General features: G+C 51.0%; 1 protein-coding gene across 1 annotated transcript in view; it reads right to left on the reverse strand.

Annotated features, from left to right (window-relative positions):
* nfrkb (nuclear factor related to kappaB binding protein) overlaps positions 1-20,715 on the reverse strand; it is a 129,240-nt gene that overhangs the window by 74,578 nt on the left and 33,947 nt on the right. Inside the window, 3 exon segments of the mRNA XM_085968187.1 lie at positions 12,198-12,275; positions 16,778-16,898; positions 19,210-19,315. Coding sequence (XP_085824313.1) covers positions 12,198-12,275; positions 16,778-16,898; positions 19,210-19,315 — 305 coding nt within the window.

Genomic DNA, 20,715 nt, shown 5'->3' on the forward strand with positions numbered 1-20,715 from the left:
CTAGCCTCCCCTTAAATGCATCTAAACACGTTTAATCAGTTGGTCACACCGCAGGTAAAGGCTGTACAGGCAGGAAGGGAATGGGTGACCACCAGGCAGAGTAGTAGGCGCAGGCAGGTAGTGCAGGGCTCCCCTGTGGCCATCCCCCTCTCAAACAGATATACCACTTTGGATATTGTTGAGGGAGATGGCTTATCGGGGGAAGGCAGCAGCAGCCAACTTCCTGGCATCATGGGTGGTTCTGCTGCACAGGACGAGAGGAAAAAGAGCGGGAGAGCTTTAGTGATAGGGGATTCTATTGTAAGGGGAATAGATAGGCGTTTCTGCGGCCGCAAACGAGACTCCAGGATGGTGTGTTGCCTCCCTGGTGCAAGGGCCAAGGATGTCTCGGAGCAGCTGCAGGGCATTCTGGAGGGGGAGAGTGAACAGCCAGTTGTCGTGGTGCATATAGGTAAAAACCGGGATGAGGTCCTAAAAGCTGAATATAGGGAGTTAGGAGGTAAATTAAAAAATAGGACCTCAAAGGTAGTAATCTCAGGATTGCTACCAGTGCCACGTGCTAGTCAGAGTAGAAATAGAAGGATATTTCAAATGAATACGTGGCTAGAGGAATGGTGCAAGGGGGAGGGATTCAAATTCCTGGGACATTGGAACCGGTTCTGGGGGAGGTGGGACCAGTTCAAACCGGATGGTTTGCACCTGCGCAGGACCGGGACCGATGTCCTAGGGGGAGTGTTTGCTAGTGCTGTTGGGGAGGGTTTAAACTAAAATGGCAGGGGGTGGGAACCTGTGCAGGGAGACAGAGGAAAGGGAAGCAAGGATAGAAGCAAAAAGACAGGAGAAAAGCAAATGTGGCAGTCAGAGAAATCAAGGGTTTAAATCAAACATGGCCACAGTAAATAATAATTCTAAAAGGTCTAAGATTGTTAAAAAAACATGACTGAAGGCTTTGTGTCTTAATGCGAGGAGCATTCGTAATAAGGTGGATGAATTAACTACGCAAATAGATGTAAACGGATATGATATAATTGGCATTACGGAGACATGGCTCCAGGGTGACCAAGGCTGGGAATTCAAAAAGGAAAAGGAGGTGGGGTAGCATTGCTGGTTAAAGAGGAGATTAACACAATAGTAAGGAAGGATATTAGCTCTGATGATGTGGCATCTGTATGGGTAGAGCTGAGAAATACCAAGGGGCAGAAAACGTTAGTGGGAGTTGTATACAGACCCCCAAACAGTAATGCTGAGGTTGGGGATGGCATTAAACGGGAAATTAGAGACGCGTGCAATAAGGGCACAGCAGTTATCATGGGTGACTTTAATCTACATATAGATTGGGCTAACCAAATTAGGAACAATACTGTGGAGCAGGAATTCCTAGAGTGTATACGGGATGGTTTCCTGGACAAATATATCGAGGAACCAACTAGAGATCAGGCCATCTTAGACTGGGTATTATGTAATGAGAAAGGACTCATTAGCAATCTTGTTGTGCGAGGCGCTTTGGGGCGGAGCGATCATAATATGAAAGAATTCTTCATTAAGATGGAAAGCGAAGTAGTTGACTCAGAGACTAGGGTCCTGAATTTAAATAAAGGAAACTACGATGGTATGAGGCGCGAGTTGGCTAGGATGGATTGGGGAACGTTACTTAAAGGGTTGACGGTGGATAGGCAATGGCAAACATTTAAAGATCACATGGATGAACTACAGAATTTGTTCATCCCTGTTTGGCATAAAAATAAAACAAAAAATGTGACTCAACCGTGGCTAACAAGGGAAATTAGAGATAGCATAAGATCCAAGGAGAGGACATATAATTTGGCCAGAAAAAGCAACAAACCTGAGGATTGGGAGCAGTTTAGGATTCAGCAAAGGAGGACAAAGGGATTAATTAAGAGGGGGGAAATAGAGTATGAGAGTAAGCTTGCAGAGAACATAAAAACTGACTGTAAAAGCTTCTATAGATATGCGAAGAGAAAAAGATTGGTGAAGTCAAGCATAGGTCCCTTGCAGTCAGAATCAGGGGAATTTATAATGGGGAACAAAGAAATGGCAGACCAATTAAATACAGACTTTGGTTCTGTCTTCACAAAGGAGGACACAAATAACCTCTCAGAGATGTCGGGGAACATAGGGTCTAATGAGAAGGAGGCACTGAATGAAATCAGTATTTGTAGGGAAATGGTGTTAGGGAAATTGATGGGATTGAAGGCCGATAAATCCCCAGGGCCTGATAATCTACATCCTAGGGTACTTAAGGAAGTGGCCCTAGAAATAGTAGATGCATTGCTGGTCATCTTCCAAAATTCTATAGACTCTGGAACAGTTCCCATGGATTGGAGGGTAGATAATGTAACCCCACCATTCAAAAAAGGTGGTAGAGAGAAAACGGGGAATTATAGACCGGTAAGCCTGACATCGGTAGTGGGGAAAATGCTAGAATCTATTATAAAAGATGTAATAGCAGAGCACTTGGAAAACAGTGACAGGATCGGACAAAGTCAACATGGATTTACAAAAAATCGTGCTTGATTAATCTACTGGAATTTTTTGAGGATGTAACTGGTAGAATAGATAAGGGAGAACCAGTGGATGTGGTATATTTGGACTTTCAGAAGGCTTTCGATAAGGTCCCGCATAAGAGATTAGCGTGTAAAGTTAAAGCACATGGGATTGGGGGTAAGGTACTGACTTGGATAGAGAACTGGTTGGCAGACAGGAAGCAAAGAATTGGAATAAACGGGTCTTTCTCCGAGTGGCAGGCAGTGACTAGTGGGGTACCACAGGGATCGGTGCTAGGACCCCAGCTATTCACAATATATATTAATGATCTAGACGAGGGAACTAGATGTAATATCTCCAAGTTTGCAGACGACACAAAGCTGGGTGGGCGTGTGTGCTGTGAGGAGGATGCCGAGAAACTCCAGTATGATTTGGACAGGTTAGGTGATTGGGCAGATGCATGGCAGATGCAGTATAATGTGGATAAATGCGAGGTTGTCCACTTTGGTGGCAAAAACAGGAAGGCAGATTATTATCTGAACGGCAATAGATTGGGAGAAGGGGAAGTGCAATGAGACCTGGGTGCCCTTGTGCACCAGTCGCTGAAGGTAAGCATGCAGGTGCAGCAGGCGGTTAAGAAGGCAAATAGTATGTTGGCCTTCATAGCAAGAGGATTCGAGTACAGGAGCAAGGGTGTCTTGCTGCAGTTGTACAGGGCCTTGGTGAGACCACACCTTGAGTATTGTGTGAAGTTTTGATCGCCTTATCTGAGGAAGGATGTTCTTGCCATGGAGGGAGTGCAGCAAAGATTCACCAGACTCATACCTGGGATGGCAGGAATGACGTATGAGGAGAGATTGGGTCGATTGGGCTTACATTCGCTGGAGTTTAGAAGAATGAGAGGGGATCTCATTGAAACTTATAAAATTCTAACAGGACTAGACAGACTAGATGCAGGAATGCTGTTCCTGATGGCGGGGGAGTCCAGAACCAGGGGTCACAGTCTAAGGATAAGGGGTAAGCCATTTAGGACAGAGATGAGGAGGAATTTCTTCACCCAGAGAGTGGTGAACCTGTGGAATTCTCTACCACAGAAGGCAATTGAGGCCAATTCATTAAATATATTCAAGAAGGAGTTAGATATATTTCTTATGGCTAAAGGGATCAAGGGATATGGGGAGAAAGCAGGGACAGGGTACTGAATTTGGATGATCAGCCATGAGCTCATTAAATGGCGCAGCAGGCTCGAGGGGCCGAATGGCCTACTCCTGCTCCTATCTTCTATGTTTCTATACTACTGTATTTGCTTCAACCACTCCCTGTGGTAGCGAGTTCCACATTCTCACCACTCTTTGGGTAAAGAGGTTTCTTCGCATAGATTCATAACCGCACAGAAGGAGGCCATTCGGCCCATCGAGTCCATGCCGGCTCTCTGTGGAGCAATCCAGTCAGTCCCATTCCCCCGTTCTATCCCCGTAGCCCTGCAAGTTTATTTCCCTCAAGTGCCTATCCAGTCGCCCCTTGAAAACATTGAGTGTCTCCGCTTCCACCACTTCCGTCGGCAGCAAGTTCCACGTCCTCACCACTCGCTGTGTAAAAAAGTTTTCCCTCACATCCCCCGTATCTCTTGCCCAAAGCCTTAAATCTGTGTCCCCTAGTCTAGCCTATCCAAACTCGTCATAATCTTGTACACCTCTATCAAATCACCCCTCAACCTCCTTTGCTGTAATGAAAACAAATCCAGCTTCTCCAACCTGTCCTTGTAGCTAAGATCCCCCAACCCCGGAACCATTCTGGTAAATCTCCTCTGCACCCTCTCAAGGGCCTTCACATCCTTTCTACAGTGTGGTGACCAGAACTGGACGCAATACTCCAGTTGTGGCCTAACCAGCGCTTTATAAAGGTTCAGCATAACTTCTCTACTTTTGTACTCAATACCTCTATTTATGAAGCCCAAGATCCCATATGCTTTGCTAACCACTCTCTCAATATGTCCTGCCACCTTCAGGGACCTATGCACATTGACTCCCAGGTCCCTCTGTCCCTGCACACTCTTTAAAGCTGTGCCATTAAGTGTATATTGCCTCTCCTTGTTCCTTCTGCCAAAATGCATCACCTCACACTTCTCTGTATTAAATTCCATCTGCCACTTGTCTGTCCATTCTGCTAGCCTACCTATGTGCAGTTGATTGATATCATCATCACTGTTTGCCACCCCCCCAAGTTTGGTGTCATCGCCAAATTTAGAAATCCTACTCTATTATATATATATTAAATATATATATATATATTTAAGTTTTATATATATACCCCGAGTCTGAAAAACAGCCATTTACCACAGCAAGCTGCCACTGACCCACCTATTCCATGAGCCTCAATTTTGATAACCAGCCTTCTATGTGGTACTTTGTCAAATGTCTTCCGAAAATCCATGTAGACAACATCCATTGCATTCCCTTCATCAATCCTCTGTTACTTCATCAAAAAATTCAATTAGATTAGTCAAACACGATCTTCCTTTTACAAACCCGTGTTGGCTCTCCTTAATTAGCTTAAACCTCTCCAAATGCCCATTAATTTTTTCCTTGATTATTGTTTCTAAAACTTTACCAACCACTGATGTTAAACTGGCCGGCCTGTAGTTACTAGGATTGTCCTTTACACCCTTTTTTGAACAATGGTGTCACATTTGCCACTTTCCAATCCTCAGGCACCTCCCCCATATCTAGGAAAGATTGGAAAATTATGGCAAGCCATTCCGCTATCTCCTCCCCCAATTCCCTATTGGATTTCTTGGTGACTATCTTATATTGACGGCCTCTAGTTACGCTCTTCCCCACAAGTGGAAACATTCTCTCTGTATCCACTCTTATCAAAACCTTTCAGACCCAGCCTGTTCATCCTTTTCTGATACCCTCGCATTTCTGGTATCATCCTTGTAAATCTTCTCTGCACCTTCTCCAGTGCCTCTATATCCTTTTTATAATATGGCGACCAGAACTGCACGCAGTGCTCTAAGTGCGGTCTAACCAAGGTTCGATACAGGTTTAGCATAACTTCCCTACTTTTCAATTCTATAGCTCTAGAAATAAACCCTAGTGCTTGGTTTGCTTTTTTTTATAGCCTTGCTAACCTGTGGCACAACTTTTAGTAATTTATGTATTTGTACTCCTAGATTCCTTTGTTCCTCCACTCCACCTAGACTCGCACCCTCCAAGTGATAAGTGACCTCCCTATTCTTTCTACCAAAATGTAATACCTCACATTTTTCTGTGTTGAACTTCATTTGCCAATTATATGCCCATTCTATAAGTTTATTAATGTCCTTTTGCAATTTGGTGCAGCCCTCCTCAGTATTGACTATCCCGCCCAATTTGGTGTCGTCGCAAATTTAGAAACTGTGTTTTTGATTCCAAGGTCTAAATCGTTAATATAAATTGTGAACAGCAGTGGTCCCAGCACTGATCCTTGTGGGACACCACTACCCACCTTCTGCCACCGTGAATAGCTACCCTTTACTCCCACTCTCTGCTTTCTGTCCTGAAGCCAGCCAGCAATTCATTCTGCTACTTGTCCCCTGACTCCACATTCTCTGACCTTGTTCATCAGTCTATTATGGGGTACCTTATCGAAGGCCTTTTGAAATCCATGTTGACTATTCATTATTATATTTTTGGTTTCTAGATGTTCTTCTATTTTCTCCTTTAGTAGGGATTCCATTATTTTTCCTACCACCGATGTTAAGCTGACTGGTCTATAATTCCCTGGACATGTTCCATCCCCCTTCTTAAATATAAGCATTGCGTTCGCTATCCGCCAGTCCTCGGACACTAAACCTTTTTCTAATTAATTATTAAATATGCGTAGTAATGCCTCTGCTATCTCTTCCCTAGATTCTTTTAAAATGTGTGGATACAATCCAGGGGTTTTACCCTTTTTGAGTTTGATTAATTTATTTAATATGTTCTCTTTTTAATTTTAAATGCACTTATCTCATTACTAATCTCATCATCCAATGTCATGTCCACCTGTTCTATCTTCCTAGTAAATACTGACGCAAAATAATTAATTAATATTTCTGCCATCTATCATAACCTGTGGTATTACCCTGACTATCCCTTAATGGCCCTATTATCTTAACCTTCCTTTTTTTAATTGATATGCCTATAAAATCTTTTACTTTTTTGTTTTATGTTCCTTTGTGGCAGAGCCACCAGGGGGACTCTGATCTAGTGTACATAATTATCTTTAACAAATTATTAGCTACAGAATGAATCTGTATCTTTGTTCATATCATTGCATGTACATAGCGCGGTCCCTTTAAGAATGAGACCAAACGCGATGACGTCATCACGTTGATCACGTGATGACATCATGACGTCAGGCTGGGGAGCCGCCCTAGCCAGTCCTCGTGGAGCCAGCAAAGAGTACAGACCTGCAATGTAGTTCTCCTGTGTTTTCGTGTTAAACTCTGTTGATTAGTATTAAACATCGTTTGTTTGATAGACTGACTCGACCTCAGTCCTTTAGTTAGGAATCTAGCCATTCCTACAGTGGTGACCCCGAATTTTCGTGAACAATTTTCGCGGAAGCAGCGAAGCGAAACGAAACATGGAAGCGAACTCCGTGGCTTTGAAGCTCCCACATTTTTGGGAACAACGGGCGGCCTCCTGGTTCGTCCAAGCAGAAGCGCAATTCGAACTCCGAAACATCGTTGCGGATCAGACCCGTTACCTTTACGTGGTCTCCGCACTCGACAGCTCCACGGCCTCATGGATCATCAGCCTGCTCGAAGGCCCCCCGGGTGACAGCAAGTATAATACTCTTAAAGCGCGGTTAATACAGGTCTTCGGGCTCACGAAGGTGGAGCGTGCCCGCCGGCTACTCGCTTTGCCCGGGCTTGGCGATTCCAAGCCATCTGAATTAATGAGCCAGATGCTCACACTCCTTGGCTCAGAACCACAATGTTTCCTCTTTCGGGAGTTATTCCTGAGTCAACTACCCGAGCAGGTTCAGGCTGCCCTCGCCAGATCGGAAGCCACAGATTGCGCAGCACTTGCTGCAGAAGCACATACGATTTATGCGGTCATGCAGCAATACTGCGCCGCCACGAGGCGCCCCTCCCCCGCGAACGCCGCCCCGACGCCTCCATCCCCCGGCTTGTGCTTTTACCACGCCCGTTTTGGCGCGAACGCCAGAGGCTGCCGCCCTCCCTGCAGTTTCGCACCTAAACAAAAAAACCAACATCAACACCAGCAGCAACTCCAGAAAAGGAGGACCGAGTCTGAGGGACGTTCCGCAGCCGCGATGGCGATTGGAAATTCCGGGAAGCTCCTCTACATTACAGATTCCCTCTCGGGCCGGCGCTTTTTATGTGACACCGGGACGCAGTGTAGCATCCTTCCTGCCTCAGCACTCGATATTCAGTTTGGGATGCACAGCCCCTCCCTCGAGACAGCTAATGGCGGGGCCATTCGTACCTTTGGCAAACGGCGGGTCCAGGTGTGCTTCGGCGGGCAACGGTTTCAGTGGGAATTTATTACAGCCAAGGTTTCGCAAGCCATCCTCGGCGCGGATTTCTTATGCGCCAACAGCCTCTTGGTGGATGTAAGAAATCGTCGATTGGTCAACGCGGCCACCTTCCACTCTGTCCCTTGCTTCCGCAGTTCCGCAACGTCGCACACTGTCTCCTGCGCGTTGTCCTCGCCGGACAAGTTCACTCGCCTATTAGGTGAATTCCCGGAGCTGACCAAGCCTACTTTCTCCTCCTCGGCCACTAAACATGGTGTCGAACACCACATTACTACGACTGGCTCTCCGGTTTACGCGCGAGCTCGGCGCCTAGAACCCGGCAAGCTCGCGGCTGCGAAGGCAGAGTTTGCCACGATGGAACGGCTGGGGATTATTCACCGGTCGAATAGTCCCTGGTCCTCGCCTCTCCACATCGTCCTGAAGCCCGGCGGTGGATGGCGGCCATGTGGGGGCTACTGACGCCTTAATGACGCCACTACTCCCGATCCCGCATATACAGGATTTCTCCGCCCATTTGGCGGGAAACTCAATCTTCTCCAAGGTCGACCTCGTCCGTGGCTACCACCAAGTTCCCGTATACCCGCAGGATGTCCAGAAAACGGCTGTCATCACTCCCTTTGGACTGTTCGAGTCTCTACGGATGCCATTTGGGCTCAAGAACGCCGCACAGGCTTTTCAACAACTAATGGACTCGGTCCTGCGGGATCTTCCGTTTTTATTTGTCTACCTTGACGACATCCTGATAGCCAGCTCTACCAAAGAGGAACACGTCTGCCATCTCCGCACCCTCTTTCGGCGCCCGGCCAAGTGTCAGTTCGGCCTACGATAGATTGACTTCTTGGGCCACCGCATTACTTCGGAGGGCGCAATTCCGCTGCAGTCAAAGGTCGAAGCAATTACGGCATTCCCAAGGCCGCAGTCCACCAAGGCTCTTCAAGAATTCCTGGGCGTGGTGAATTTCTACCACCGCTTTGTGCCCAAGACAGCACGACTCATGCAGCCCCGCTACGAGGCCCTCAAAGGCAAGGCCGGAAAGGATACAATAGCCTGGACGGTTGAAATGGACAACGCTTTCGACAACACAAAAACCGCTCTAGCCAATGCAACTATGTTGGCGCACCCTCTGCCAGGTGCCACCATCGCCCTTACCACAAGACCGCCGAACCGTGGTCGGCTCGACAGCAGCGACAGCTAACTTTCATTTCAGAATTCACGACAGACGTTCAACACGTAGCTGGCAAGGACAACTTGGTAGCTGATTGCCTTTCTCGCGCGACCGTACGGGCGGTCCAGCTGGGCATCGATTATGCCCTCATGGCTACCGATCAGACATCCGACCCTGAAACACAGGCGTATCGCACCGACACCTCTAGCCTCCAACCGACCGATGTGCAATTCCACGCTGCAGGCACCTCGTTACTCTGCGATGTCTCCATGGGAGATCCCCGCCTGATCGTTCCAGTCGCCTGGCGCCGCAAAGTTTTCGACGCCATACATGGGCTTTCGCATCCTGGCGTGAAGGCATCTCAAAAATTAATGTCGGCTAAGTTCGTCTGGAGAGGAGTGCGTAAGGATATCCGCCACTGGGCTAACACCTGCGTCATCTGTCAAACGTCTAAGGTGCAACGTCACGTTAAGGCCCCATTGGCTACGTTCGCAGTACCAGAACGTCAATTCGACCATGTCAATGTGGACCTCGTCGGGCCGCTTCCACCGTCACAGGGGTTCACACACATCCTCACCATGGTCGATCGTACTACTAGATGGCCAGAGGCAGTTCCTCTGGCGTCTACTACGTCCGCTGATGTCGCCAGAGCATTCCTCTCCTCGTGGGTCGCACGTTTCGGCGGACATTTCTTCAGACCGCGGTCCACAGTTCTCTTCCGAGCTCTGGAACGCTGTGGCCCAGGGTCTCGGCACCAAGCTTCACCGCACCATGGCCTATCACCCGCAAGCAAACGGTTTGTGCGAACATTTCCACAGATCGTTAAAGGCATCGCTGAGGGCCAGCATCCAAGGTGCCGGGTGGGTGGATAAGCTTCCGTGGGTCATGTTGGGTCTCCGCACAGCACCCAAAGAGGACCTGCAATCGTCCGCCGCAGAGCTCGTGTACGGCCAGCCACTCTGCGTACCGGGAGATTTCCTTCCGCTTCCAACTGAGCCGTGGTCCGCAGCCAATCAACTCAGCAGCCACCAGGAAACAGCCAGGGTTTTTGCGCCTATCCCAACTTCGCATCACGGCCTTCCATCTTCACACGTACCAGTGGAGCTAAAGAATGCTGAATTTGTATTCATTCGTCATGATGCCCATAGGGATCCGCTCAAGGCCCCTTACACAGGCCCTTTCCGCGTACTGGAGACAGGCGACAAGAATTTCTCTGTAGACATCGGTGGTAAACCCGACCACATATCCATTGACTGTCTCAAACCGGCACAACTGAACATCGACCGGCCAGTAGAGACCGCACAGCCACCACGACATGGTCGACCTCCCGCTGCATCCACGCCAGACCGAAGGCTTCCATCCGCCAGCCCGCCCGCTGTTCAACAACGTCCACTCCAAGAATACAGGAGTCGCTCTGACAGGCTTGTCAGACCTCCTAGTCGATTGACTTTTACTGTTAAAGACAATTCTGGGGGGGGCGCATGTGGCAGAGCCACCAGGGGGACTCTGATCTAATGTACATAATTATCTTTAACAAATTATTAGCTACAGAATGAATCTGTATCTTTGTTCATATCATTGCATGTACATAGCGCGGTCCCTTTAAGAATGAGACCAAACGCGATGACATCATCACGTTGATCACGTGATCCTCCAGCGGCGGGAAAACGTGATGACGTCAGGCTGGGGAGCCGCCCTAGCCAGTCTTCGTGGAGCCAGCAAAGAGTACAGACCTGTAATGTTGTTCTCCTGTGTTTTCGTGTTAAACTCTGTTGATTAGTATTAAACATCGTTTGTTTGATAGACTGACTCGACCTCAGTCCTTTAGTTAGGAATCTAGCCATTCCTACACCTTGATAATTTAATTTCACAGTTCCTCTTTGCCTCCAGAATTATTTTTTGACTTCTCTCCTAATCTTTTCGTATTCGCTCTTATCATGCACTCCTCTGCTGTCTATATACTTAATGTATGCCTTTTTCCTTACCCTCAATTGTTCCCTTATGGCTTTATTCATCCTTCCTGTAACTGCACACAATATTCCAACTAACCAGTGCCTTGTACAATTTCAGCTTCCCTCCCCTGCCTGTGTAGAAAACCCCAAATCCCATTTGCTGCCTTTTAATGACCGTTTCCACTTGCACTCTGACCTTTACAGATCCTGCCTGAATTCTGGAACATTCCACCAGCTTTTGCAACTCTGGCAATGCCCACTTCTTTACCAATTGGGCAAGATGCAAGTGAATTTCTCACTTGAGAACAAGTGGCAGGAGGTGTGGTGCGACTGAGAGGTGTTGCAGTGCTCCCTGGCATCTGTTGCCCATCAGTCATCGCGGGCAGATCAACACTCTTTGCTGCAAGCCGTGTCAGCCGTGCCTCAGTGGGTTGCCCTTTCGCCTCTGTATCAGAAGGTTGTGGGTTCAAGTCCCACTCCAGAGACTGGAGCACAACAATCTAAGCTGACACTCCACTGCAAAGGGAGTGTTGCAATGTCGGAGGTGCCGTTTTTCAGATGAGATGTTAAACCGAAGCCCCGTCTGCTCTCTCAGGTGGACGTAAAAGATCCCATGGCACTATTTCGAGGAACAGCAGGGGAGTTATCCCCGGTGTCCTGGCCAATATTTATCCCTCAATCAACCTAACAAAAAAGCCAAATTATCTGGTCATTATCACATTGCTGTTTGTGGGAGTTTGCTGTGCGCAATTGGCTGCCGCTTTTCCTACATTATAACAGTGACTACTCTTCAAAAAATACTTCATTGACTGTAAAGCTCTATGGGACGTCCTGAGGTCGTGAAAGGCGCTATAGAAATTCAAGTCTTTCTTTGTGTACTTCAACAGTAATGTGTGCATGAAGTATTTTGAGAGGTTTGTGAGAGACACAATGAGGCACGATACAGGAACAGGAGTAGGCTATTCAGCCCCTCATATAAACAAAAGCCTTTCTTTTTAGATAGCACACTGCCCCCAAACGGCAGTAGCATGTCCCAGACTCACCAATCCACTTCCAGTGCTGGCCTCGCTCTCTGCAGTTTACATATGGAGTGAAGTTGGAGGGAAGGGCTGACACTCCACCTGTGTGAAACCAAGTTACATTATCAGACATCATCTCCTGAGCATCGCTACAAGCTGCACAGTGCATCGCAAGCTCCTCTCAGTCACCTGAAATACTGAGCTGAAGCTTTGTACCTGGCGTGTGTTCATAATACAGAACGTATTCTTCGAACAAGTCCAGCTGGAGCACCGAAACAGGCCAACTCTTTCATTTTAGTGAACGGGGCATTTGAGCAAAATACCACGATCTGCAAAATCCATTCACTAAATCACACAAAAAATTCCCCATCCACTCCAATGCAAACAATGAGCAACCAGCAATCACCACAAATGGAAGCAAGCAAGTTGTGAATTTATCAAATTCCTTTCATCAACTTGAGGTTTATATACATAGATACATAGATACATAGAAGATAGGAGCAGGAGTAGGCCATTCGGCCCTTCGTGCCTGCTCCGCCATTTAATGAGATCATGGCTGATCCTTTAATTCAGTATCCCGTCCCCGCCTTCTCTCCGTAACCCTTAACCCCTTTTGCCCGTAGAAATATATCTAATTCCCTCTTAAATATATTTAATGAGCTGGCATACACTGCCCTCTGTGGCAATGAGTTCCACAGGTTCACCACTCTCTGAGTGAAGAAATTCCCCCTCATCTCTGTCCTAAATGGTTTAGCCCTTATCCTTAAATTATGTCCTCTAGTTCTGTTCTCACCCGCCAAGGGAAACATTCCTTCTGCATCCAGTCTGTCTAGACCTGTCAGAATTTTATACACTTCTATGAGGTCCCCTCTCAATCTTCTAAACTCCAGTGTGTACATCCCTAAACTACATAGTCTCTCCTCATAGGTCATTCCCGCCATTCCTGGTATCAGCCTGGTGAATCGCCGCTGCACCCCCTCCATGGCAAGAACATCCTTCCTCAGATGAGGCGACCAAAACTGTACACAGTACTCGAGGTGTGGTCTCACCAGTGCCCTGTACAGCTGCAGCAAGGTATCCCTGTTCCTGTATTCTAACCCTTTTGCTATGAAGGCCAGCATACCGTTTGCCTTCTTGACCGCCTGTTGCACCTGCATGCTCGCCTTCAGTGACTGGTGTACAAGAACACCCAGGTCTCTCTGTACTTCCCCCTCTCCCAATCTATTGCCATTTAAATAATAATTTGCCCTCCCGTTCCTGCACCCAAGGTGGATAACTTCGCACTTGTCCACATTATAGTGCATCTGCCATTTATCCGCCCAATCGCCCAGTCTGTCCAAATCGCTCTGGAGCTTCCTGGTCTCTTCCTCTGAGCCCACCCCCCCTCCTAGTTTAGTGTCGTCTGCAAATTTGGAAATGCTGCATCCGACTCCCTGATCCAGGTCATTAATGTAAATTGTGAACAGCTGGGGGCCCAGGACAGATCCCTGTGGTACCCCACTTGTTACTGCCTGCCATTCAGAAAATGAGCCGTTTATTCCAACTCTCTGTTTTCTATCTGACAGCCAGTTCCCTATCCACGCCAAAACTTTCCCCTTTATCCCATGAGCCTCAATTTTCCATGCTAATCTTTTATGTGGGACCTTATCGAAGGCCTTTTGGAAGTCCAGGTACACCACATCTACTGGCTCTCCCCCATCTATTCTACCAGTTACTCCCTCAAAAAATTCCAATAGATTAGTCAAGCACGATTTACCCTTTGTAAATCCATGTTGACTCTGTCCTATCCTGTCCCCATTTGCTAAGTGCTCTGCTATTTCATCCTTAATGATGGACTCCAGCATTTTGCCCACAACTGATGTAAGGCTTACAGGTCTGTAATTACCTGCTTTTTCCCTACCCCCCTTTTTGAATAGTGGGGTAACGTTAGCTACCCTCCAATCCATCGGCACTGTTCCCGAGTCTAATGAATTCTGAAAAATCATCCTTAGTGCATCCGCTATCTCTAGGGCCACCTCCTTCAGTACCCTAGGATGCATGTTATCAGGCCCTGGGGATTTGTCCACCTTCAATCCCTTTAGCTTCCTTAACACCATATCCTTAGAGATATTGATTTGCGTCAGTTCCTCCTTTGCCAATGTCCCTATTTTTCCCGATATCCCAGGGAGGTTTTTTGTGTCTTCCTTCGTAAAGACTGACCCAAAGTATGCATTTAGTTGATCTGCCATTTCCTTATTTCCCATTATATATTCCCCCGTATCTGACTGCAATGGACCAACTTTGGTTTTCACCAGTCTTTTCCTTTTGATATATTTATAAAAGCTTTTGGAGTTAGTTTTTATATTTTCCGCCAGCTTGTTTTCGTAAGCTATTTTGCCCCTCTTGATCATGCCCTTTGCCCTCCTTTGCTCTATCTTAAACTGTTCCCAATCTTCCGCTCATGATGATGAAGGGAATCGCCTGTGTTCCAGTTGGCAGTTTGTTCCAATTTAATTGTTTAACGAGGACCAGGGGCCACAATTTTAAGTTGTGTAAGGCCAGATCGAGGTTAGAGGTCAGGTGGTTCTTTTCCCAGAGAATAGTGGATCTCAGGGACAGGCTGCCGGCTCGTGCGGTGGATGCTGATTCGCTGAATTCCTTCGAGCGAGAGCTGGCCCTGTTTCTGGCTGGGGCGGCGATCACCTCGTTCAGAAGGTAGGGGCTGCAGGGGATTCAGGCCCAGACTGATCTCCTGGACTAGTTTCAATTGCCTAGGGTGGTCGGAGAGGAATTTCCCAGATTTTATTGCCCCCAAATTGGCCTGGGTTTTTTAATCTGTTTTCGCCTCTCCCAGAAGATCACATGGTTTCGGGAGTGTATATATTGGGACCGGCTCGACAGACCAGAGGGTCTTTACCTGTCAGTTATTGTTTGTATGTTTGTAACTATGTTGGATCCATTCACCTCAAAATTAAATTGGGTAACATATTAAAAACAGAAATAAAATTAATTGTGTATGTGGGGGAGAAGTCACAAAATCACATGGTTTTATTAAAGGGAAATCGTGTTGGACAAATTGATTAAGAGTTTTTTGAGGATGTAACTAGCAGGGAAGATAAAGGGGAACCAGTGGATGTAGTATATTTGGATTTTCAAAAGGCATTCGATAAGGTGCCACACGAAAGGTTGTTACACAAGATAAGGGCTCATGGGATTGGGGGCAATATATTAGCATCGATAGAGGAATGGTTAAAGGATAGAAAACAAGAGTGTAGGAATAAATCGGGTTATTTTCAGGTTGGCAGGCTGTAACTAGTGGGGTGCCGCAAGGATCAGTGCTGGGGCCTCAGCTATTTACAATCTATAGTAATGACCTAGATGTGGGGACCGAGTGCAATGTATCCAAGTTTGCTGACGAGGCAAAGTTAGGTGGGAAAGTAAGCGAGTGGGCAAGGTGGTGGTAGACGGGAGTATACTTTGGGGAAATAGGATGTTATTCACTTTGGTAGGAAGAATAGAAAAACAGAATATTTTTAAATGGTGACAAATTATTAAATGCTGGTGTCCAGGGGTACAAGAGTAAGGAAGTCTTGTTGCAATTGTACAGGGCTTTGGGGAGGCCACACCTGGAGCACTGTGCACAGTTTTGGTCTCTTTATCTGAGACTGGACATGCATGCCTTAGAGGCGGTGCAATGAAGGTTCACTGAGTTGATTCCTGGGATGAGAGGGTTGTCCGATGAGGAGAGATTGTGTAGAATGGGCCGATACTCTCTGGCGTTTAGAAGAATGAGAGGTGATCTCATTGAAACATATGAGATTCTGAGAGGGCTTGACAAATAGATGCTGAGAGACTGTTTCCCCTGGCTGGAGAGAACATAAAAATCAGGAGCAGGAGTCGGCCATTCGGCCCCTCAAACCTGCTCCGCCATTCAATAAGATCATGGCTGATCATCGACCTCAACTCCACTTTCCTGCCCGATCCCCATATCCCTCGATTCCTCTAGAGTCCAGAAATCTATCGATCTCAGCCTTGAATAGACTCAGTGACTCAGCATCCACAGCCCTGTGGGGCAGAGAATCCTCACAACCCTCTGAGTGAAGAAATTCCTCCTCATCTCAGTCTTAAAAGGCCGACCCCTTATCCTGAGACAATGCCCCCAAGTTCTAGACACTCCAGCCAGGGGAAACAATCTAGTCAACATTTAGTCATAAAGAGAGCAAGGGGCACAGAGAGACAGAAAGAAAAAAAAGAGAGAGGGAGCAAGGTGCGATTAATAGCTGCAGCTGGAGTCCTGGCAGAGGTGAGTGGTATAGACTGGACATCCAAAAGGGCAGGCTAATAATTGCATGAAATATTTGCATTTTGATAAGGCACACCCAAACGTTAGGCGATTGGGACCGCCTGATGCTCAAAGCAAACCTGCCAGACTGGTCAGCATGAGGAGTTTATTGATTTCAATCACCCACAGCACTAACTCCACACACTGGGGACAGCACAGGAAGTTCAAGGGAAATCTTACCCACACTAATGGTCAAAGAAAGCGAGTAATGTGGACACCTGCCCATAATGTACTCTTGTTTAGAGAGTGACAATAATTTATTAGAAAGCAGACTTACACACACCTTCTCCAGAAAGAAAGCGCAGAGCAGAATGAACCAGTTCTGACCAGTTGGAGGCATCTGAGAACCAAGAGTTTAATGTACTGGGAGCAGAGATCTGCCACTCAAACACCTTCTCCTCAATCTGCAAAAACAAAACCACACTACAAGGTAAGAATGCATGCAGAAGAGCTCTGCGCCCATCTACTGGTCCCAGTGTCAGAGAAATCGCATCTCCCCGATTATATCTATCAAACTAACAGACATTACCAGTACTGGACAAACCAGAGCGACACCACCACAGGCAGGGAAAGGCTACAAGCTGAGAGGGGGGGGGCCGGGGGTCAGAGGGAGGGTGGGCGGGGGTCGCGGGGGCGGGGGTTGCGAGGGGGGGCGGGGGTGGCCACGGGGGCGGCGGGGAGCGAGGGGTGGGCGGGGGCCGAGGGGGTGGGCGGGGGCCGAGGGGGGGGGGGGAGGGGGAGGGGGCGGCGGGGGGGAGGGGGCGGCGGCGGGGGAGGGGGAGGGGGCGGCGGGGGGAGGGGGAGGGGGCGGCGGGGGGAGGGGGAGGGGGCGGCGGGGGGAGGGGGAGGGGGCGGCGGGGGGAGGGGGAGGGGGCGGCGGGGGGAGGGGGAGGGGGCGGCGGGGGGAGGGGGAGGGGGCGGCGGGGGGAGGGGGAGGGGGCGGCGGGGGGAGGGGGAGGGGGCGGCGGGGGGAGGGGGAGGGGGCGGCGGGGGGAGGGGGAGGGGGCGGCGGGGGGAGGGGGAGGGGGCGGCGGGGGGAGGGGGAGGCGGGGGGAGGGGGAGGGGGCGGCGGGGGGAGGGGGAGGCGGGGGGAGGGGGAGGGGGCGGCGGGGGGAGGGGGAGGCGGGGGGAGGGGGAGGGGGCGGCGGGGGGGAGGGGGCGGCGGGGGGGGAGGGGGCGGCGGGGGGAGGGGGAGGGGGCGGCGGGGGGAGGGGGAGGGGGCGGCGGGGGGAGGGGGAGGCGGGGGGAGGGGGAGGGGGCGGCGGGGGGAGGGGGAGGCGGGGGGAGGGGGAGGGGGCGGCGGGGGGGAGGGGGCGGCGGGGGGGGAGGGGGCGGCGGGGGGAGGGGGAGGGGGCGGCGGGGGGAGGGGGAGGGGGCGGCGGGGGGAGGGGGAGGGGGCGGCGGGGGGAGGGGGAGGGGGCGGCGGGGGGAGGGGGAGGGGGCGGCGGGGGGAGGGGGAGGGGGCGGCGGGGGGGAGGGGGAGGGGGCGGCGGGGGGAGGGGGAGGGGGCGGCGGGGGGAGGGGGAGGGGGCGGCGGGGGGAGGGGGAGGGGGCGGCGGGGGGAGGGGGAGGGGGCGGCGGGGGGAGGGGGAGGGGGCGGCGGGGGAGGGGGAGGGGGCGGCGGGGGGAGGGGGAGGGGGCGGCGGGGGGAGGGGGAGGCGGAGGGGGGAGGGGGAGGGGGCGGCGGGGGGAGGGGGAGGCGGGGGGAGGGGGAGGGGGCGGCGGGGGGAGGGGGAGGGGGCGGCGGGGGGAGGGGGAGGGGGCGGCGGGGGGAGGGGGAGGGGGCGGCGGGGGGAGGGGGAGGGGGCGGCGGGGGGAGGGGGAGGGGGCGGCGGGGGGAGGGGGAGGCGGGGGGAGGGGGAGGGGGGGAGGGGGAGGGGGGGAGGGGGCGGCGGGGGGAGGGGGCGGCGGGGGGAGGGGAGGGGGCGGCGGGTGGAGGGGGAGGGGGCGGCGGGGGCGGCGGGTGGAGGGGGAGGGGGCGGCGGGGGCGGAGGGGGGAGGGGAGGGGGCGGCGGGGGGGAGGGGGCGGCGGGGAGGGGGAGGGGGGGAGGGGGAGGGGGCGGCGGGGGGAGGGGGAGGGGCCGGCGGGGGTGGGGCCGGCGGGGGGAGGGGGAGGGGCCGGCGGGGGGAGGGGGAGGGGCAGGCGGGGGGGGAGGGGGAGGGGCCGGCGGGGGTGGGGCCGGCGGGGGGAGGGGGAGGGGCGGCGGGGGGAGGCGGCGGCGGGGGGAGAGAGTGGGCGGCGGGGGGAGGGAGGGGCGGCGGGGGGAGGGGGCGGGGGGGAGGGGGAGGCGGGGGGAGGGGGCAGGGGAGAGAGTGGGCGACGGGGGGGAGGGAGGGGGCGGTGGGAGGGGGCGGGGGGGGGAGGGGGCGGGGCGGGGGGGAGGGGGAGGGGGGAGAGAGAGGGGGCCGGGGAGGGAGGGGGGCAGGGATATCGTGAGACGTGGTCACTACCAGGGTATAATGTAGATTAACAGGGAGGTTCCTGGTGATGTCTCACTTCTGTTGCTGCTGACTTTAATTCCTCACCAGTGAGGAACAAACCCAGTCAGGGGGCGATCCCCATCCTGTAGCTGGAGTCGATCAGGAGAGGCAGAACCCAGTTATAACTCATTACCCACTGATGCAAACATCACAGGCAGCGCAATCACAGCACTGGAAATCAGAGTTACACTAACAGAAACTGCTGTGGCCCTGGGTGTGAATGATGTCACTTACCCCGACCACACTCGCTTCTCCCTCTGCCAGTAAGATCTCCTGCAGTAGACTGAAGAAACAGGCCGTGATTCCAGGAACTGCCGGCAGCTTCACTGCATCCAGAGTCCTGCGCAACACACACAGACTATTGAACCGCAAGCTCCGCCAAGCAGAGTTTAACATCACAGGAGTGCCTTCAAAATGCTGCCATCATCACCATCAAACCTGCTTTTAGTTCGAGACAGCATGGATCCTGCATGCAGTTTATGGGATACTCAGTTTCTCAATCACAGGCCTTCCCTGTGTTAATTAACCATCCTCCAGCTATAAGACTGCCCTCGCACGGTTCCACTCCTACCAGAACATAGCCAGATCGTCTCCAGCACTGGCACCTCTTCCCTCCATCACCTCCGGACTCACCCAAGGAACTATCTCCTCTTAATCAAGTCTCACCCTGTCCTCATTCATCTACATTAACTCCACATTACCAAATAAATCTAATTAAAAATCTTCATTCTTGTCTTTGAAACCCCTCACAGCCTCACTCCCATCCTATCTCTGTAATTTCCTCCTGCTTTATAACCCCTCCTTGAACACTGATTCCACTGGCTCCTACTTCCTGGAACTCCCTTTCTAAACCTTGCCCCCGTCCTCTGACAACAGTCTCTGAAGGCAACTTAAGAATAAAAGAATTAGGAGCAGGAGTAGGCCGCCCCTCCGAGCATCTGCCTTCCTGAAGCCTATTTGTGTGGAGACTTTGGATGTTCTTTATGTGAAAGGTGTTAGAATCATAGAATGGTTACAGCACAGAAGGAGGCCATTCAGCCCATCGAGCTCGTCCCACTCCCCCACCCTTTCCTTGTAGCCCTGCAAATATTTTCCCCTCGGGTACTTATCCAACTCCCTTTTGAAAGCCACGATTGAATCTACCTCCACCACCCTCTCAGGCAGTGTATTCCAGATCCTAACCACTCACTGCGTAAAGAAGTTTTTCCTCATGTCGCTTTTGGCTCTTTTGCCAATCACCCTGAATCTGTCTCCTCTGGTTCTCAACCCTTCCGTGATAGATACAGTTTCTCTCTCTCTACTCTGTCCAGACCCCTCATGATTTTGAACACCTCTATCAAATCTCCTCTCCTCCTGCTCTAAGGAGAACAACCCCAGCTTCTCCAGTCTATCCATGTAACTGAAGTCCCTCATCCCTGGAATCATTCTCGTCAATCTTTTCTCCACCCTCTCTAAGGCCTTCACATCCTTCCTAAAGTGCAGTGCCCAGAATTGGACACACGACTCCAGTTGAGGCCAAACGTATGCTTTTTTAACCACTTTCTCAATCTGTCCTGCCACCTTCAACGATTTGTGCACACATACCCCCAGGTCTCTCTGTTCATGCACCCCCCCTTTAGGGTTGTACCCTTTAGTTTATATTGCCTCTCCTCGTTCTTCCTACCAAAACGTATCACTCACACTTTTCTGCGTTAAATTTCATTTGCCAGCCTGTCTATGTCCTCTTGAAGTCTATCACTA

The sequence above is a fragment of the Somniosus microcephalus genome, chromosome 26, assembly GCF_052327205.1.
Source record: "Somniosus microcephalus isolate GS21.2 chromosome 26, FLI_Smic_1.0, whole genome shotgun sequence".
In the NCBI taxonomy this organism is placed as follows: Eukaryota; Metazoa; Chordata; class Chondrichthyes; order Squaliformes; family Somniosidae; genus Somniosus; species Somniosus microcephalus.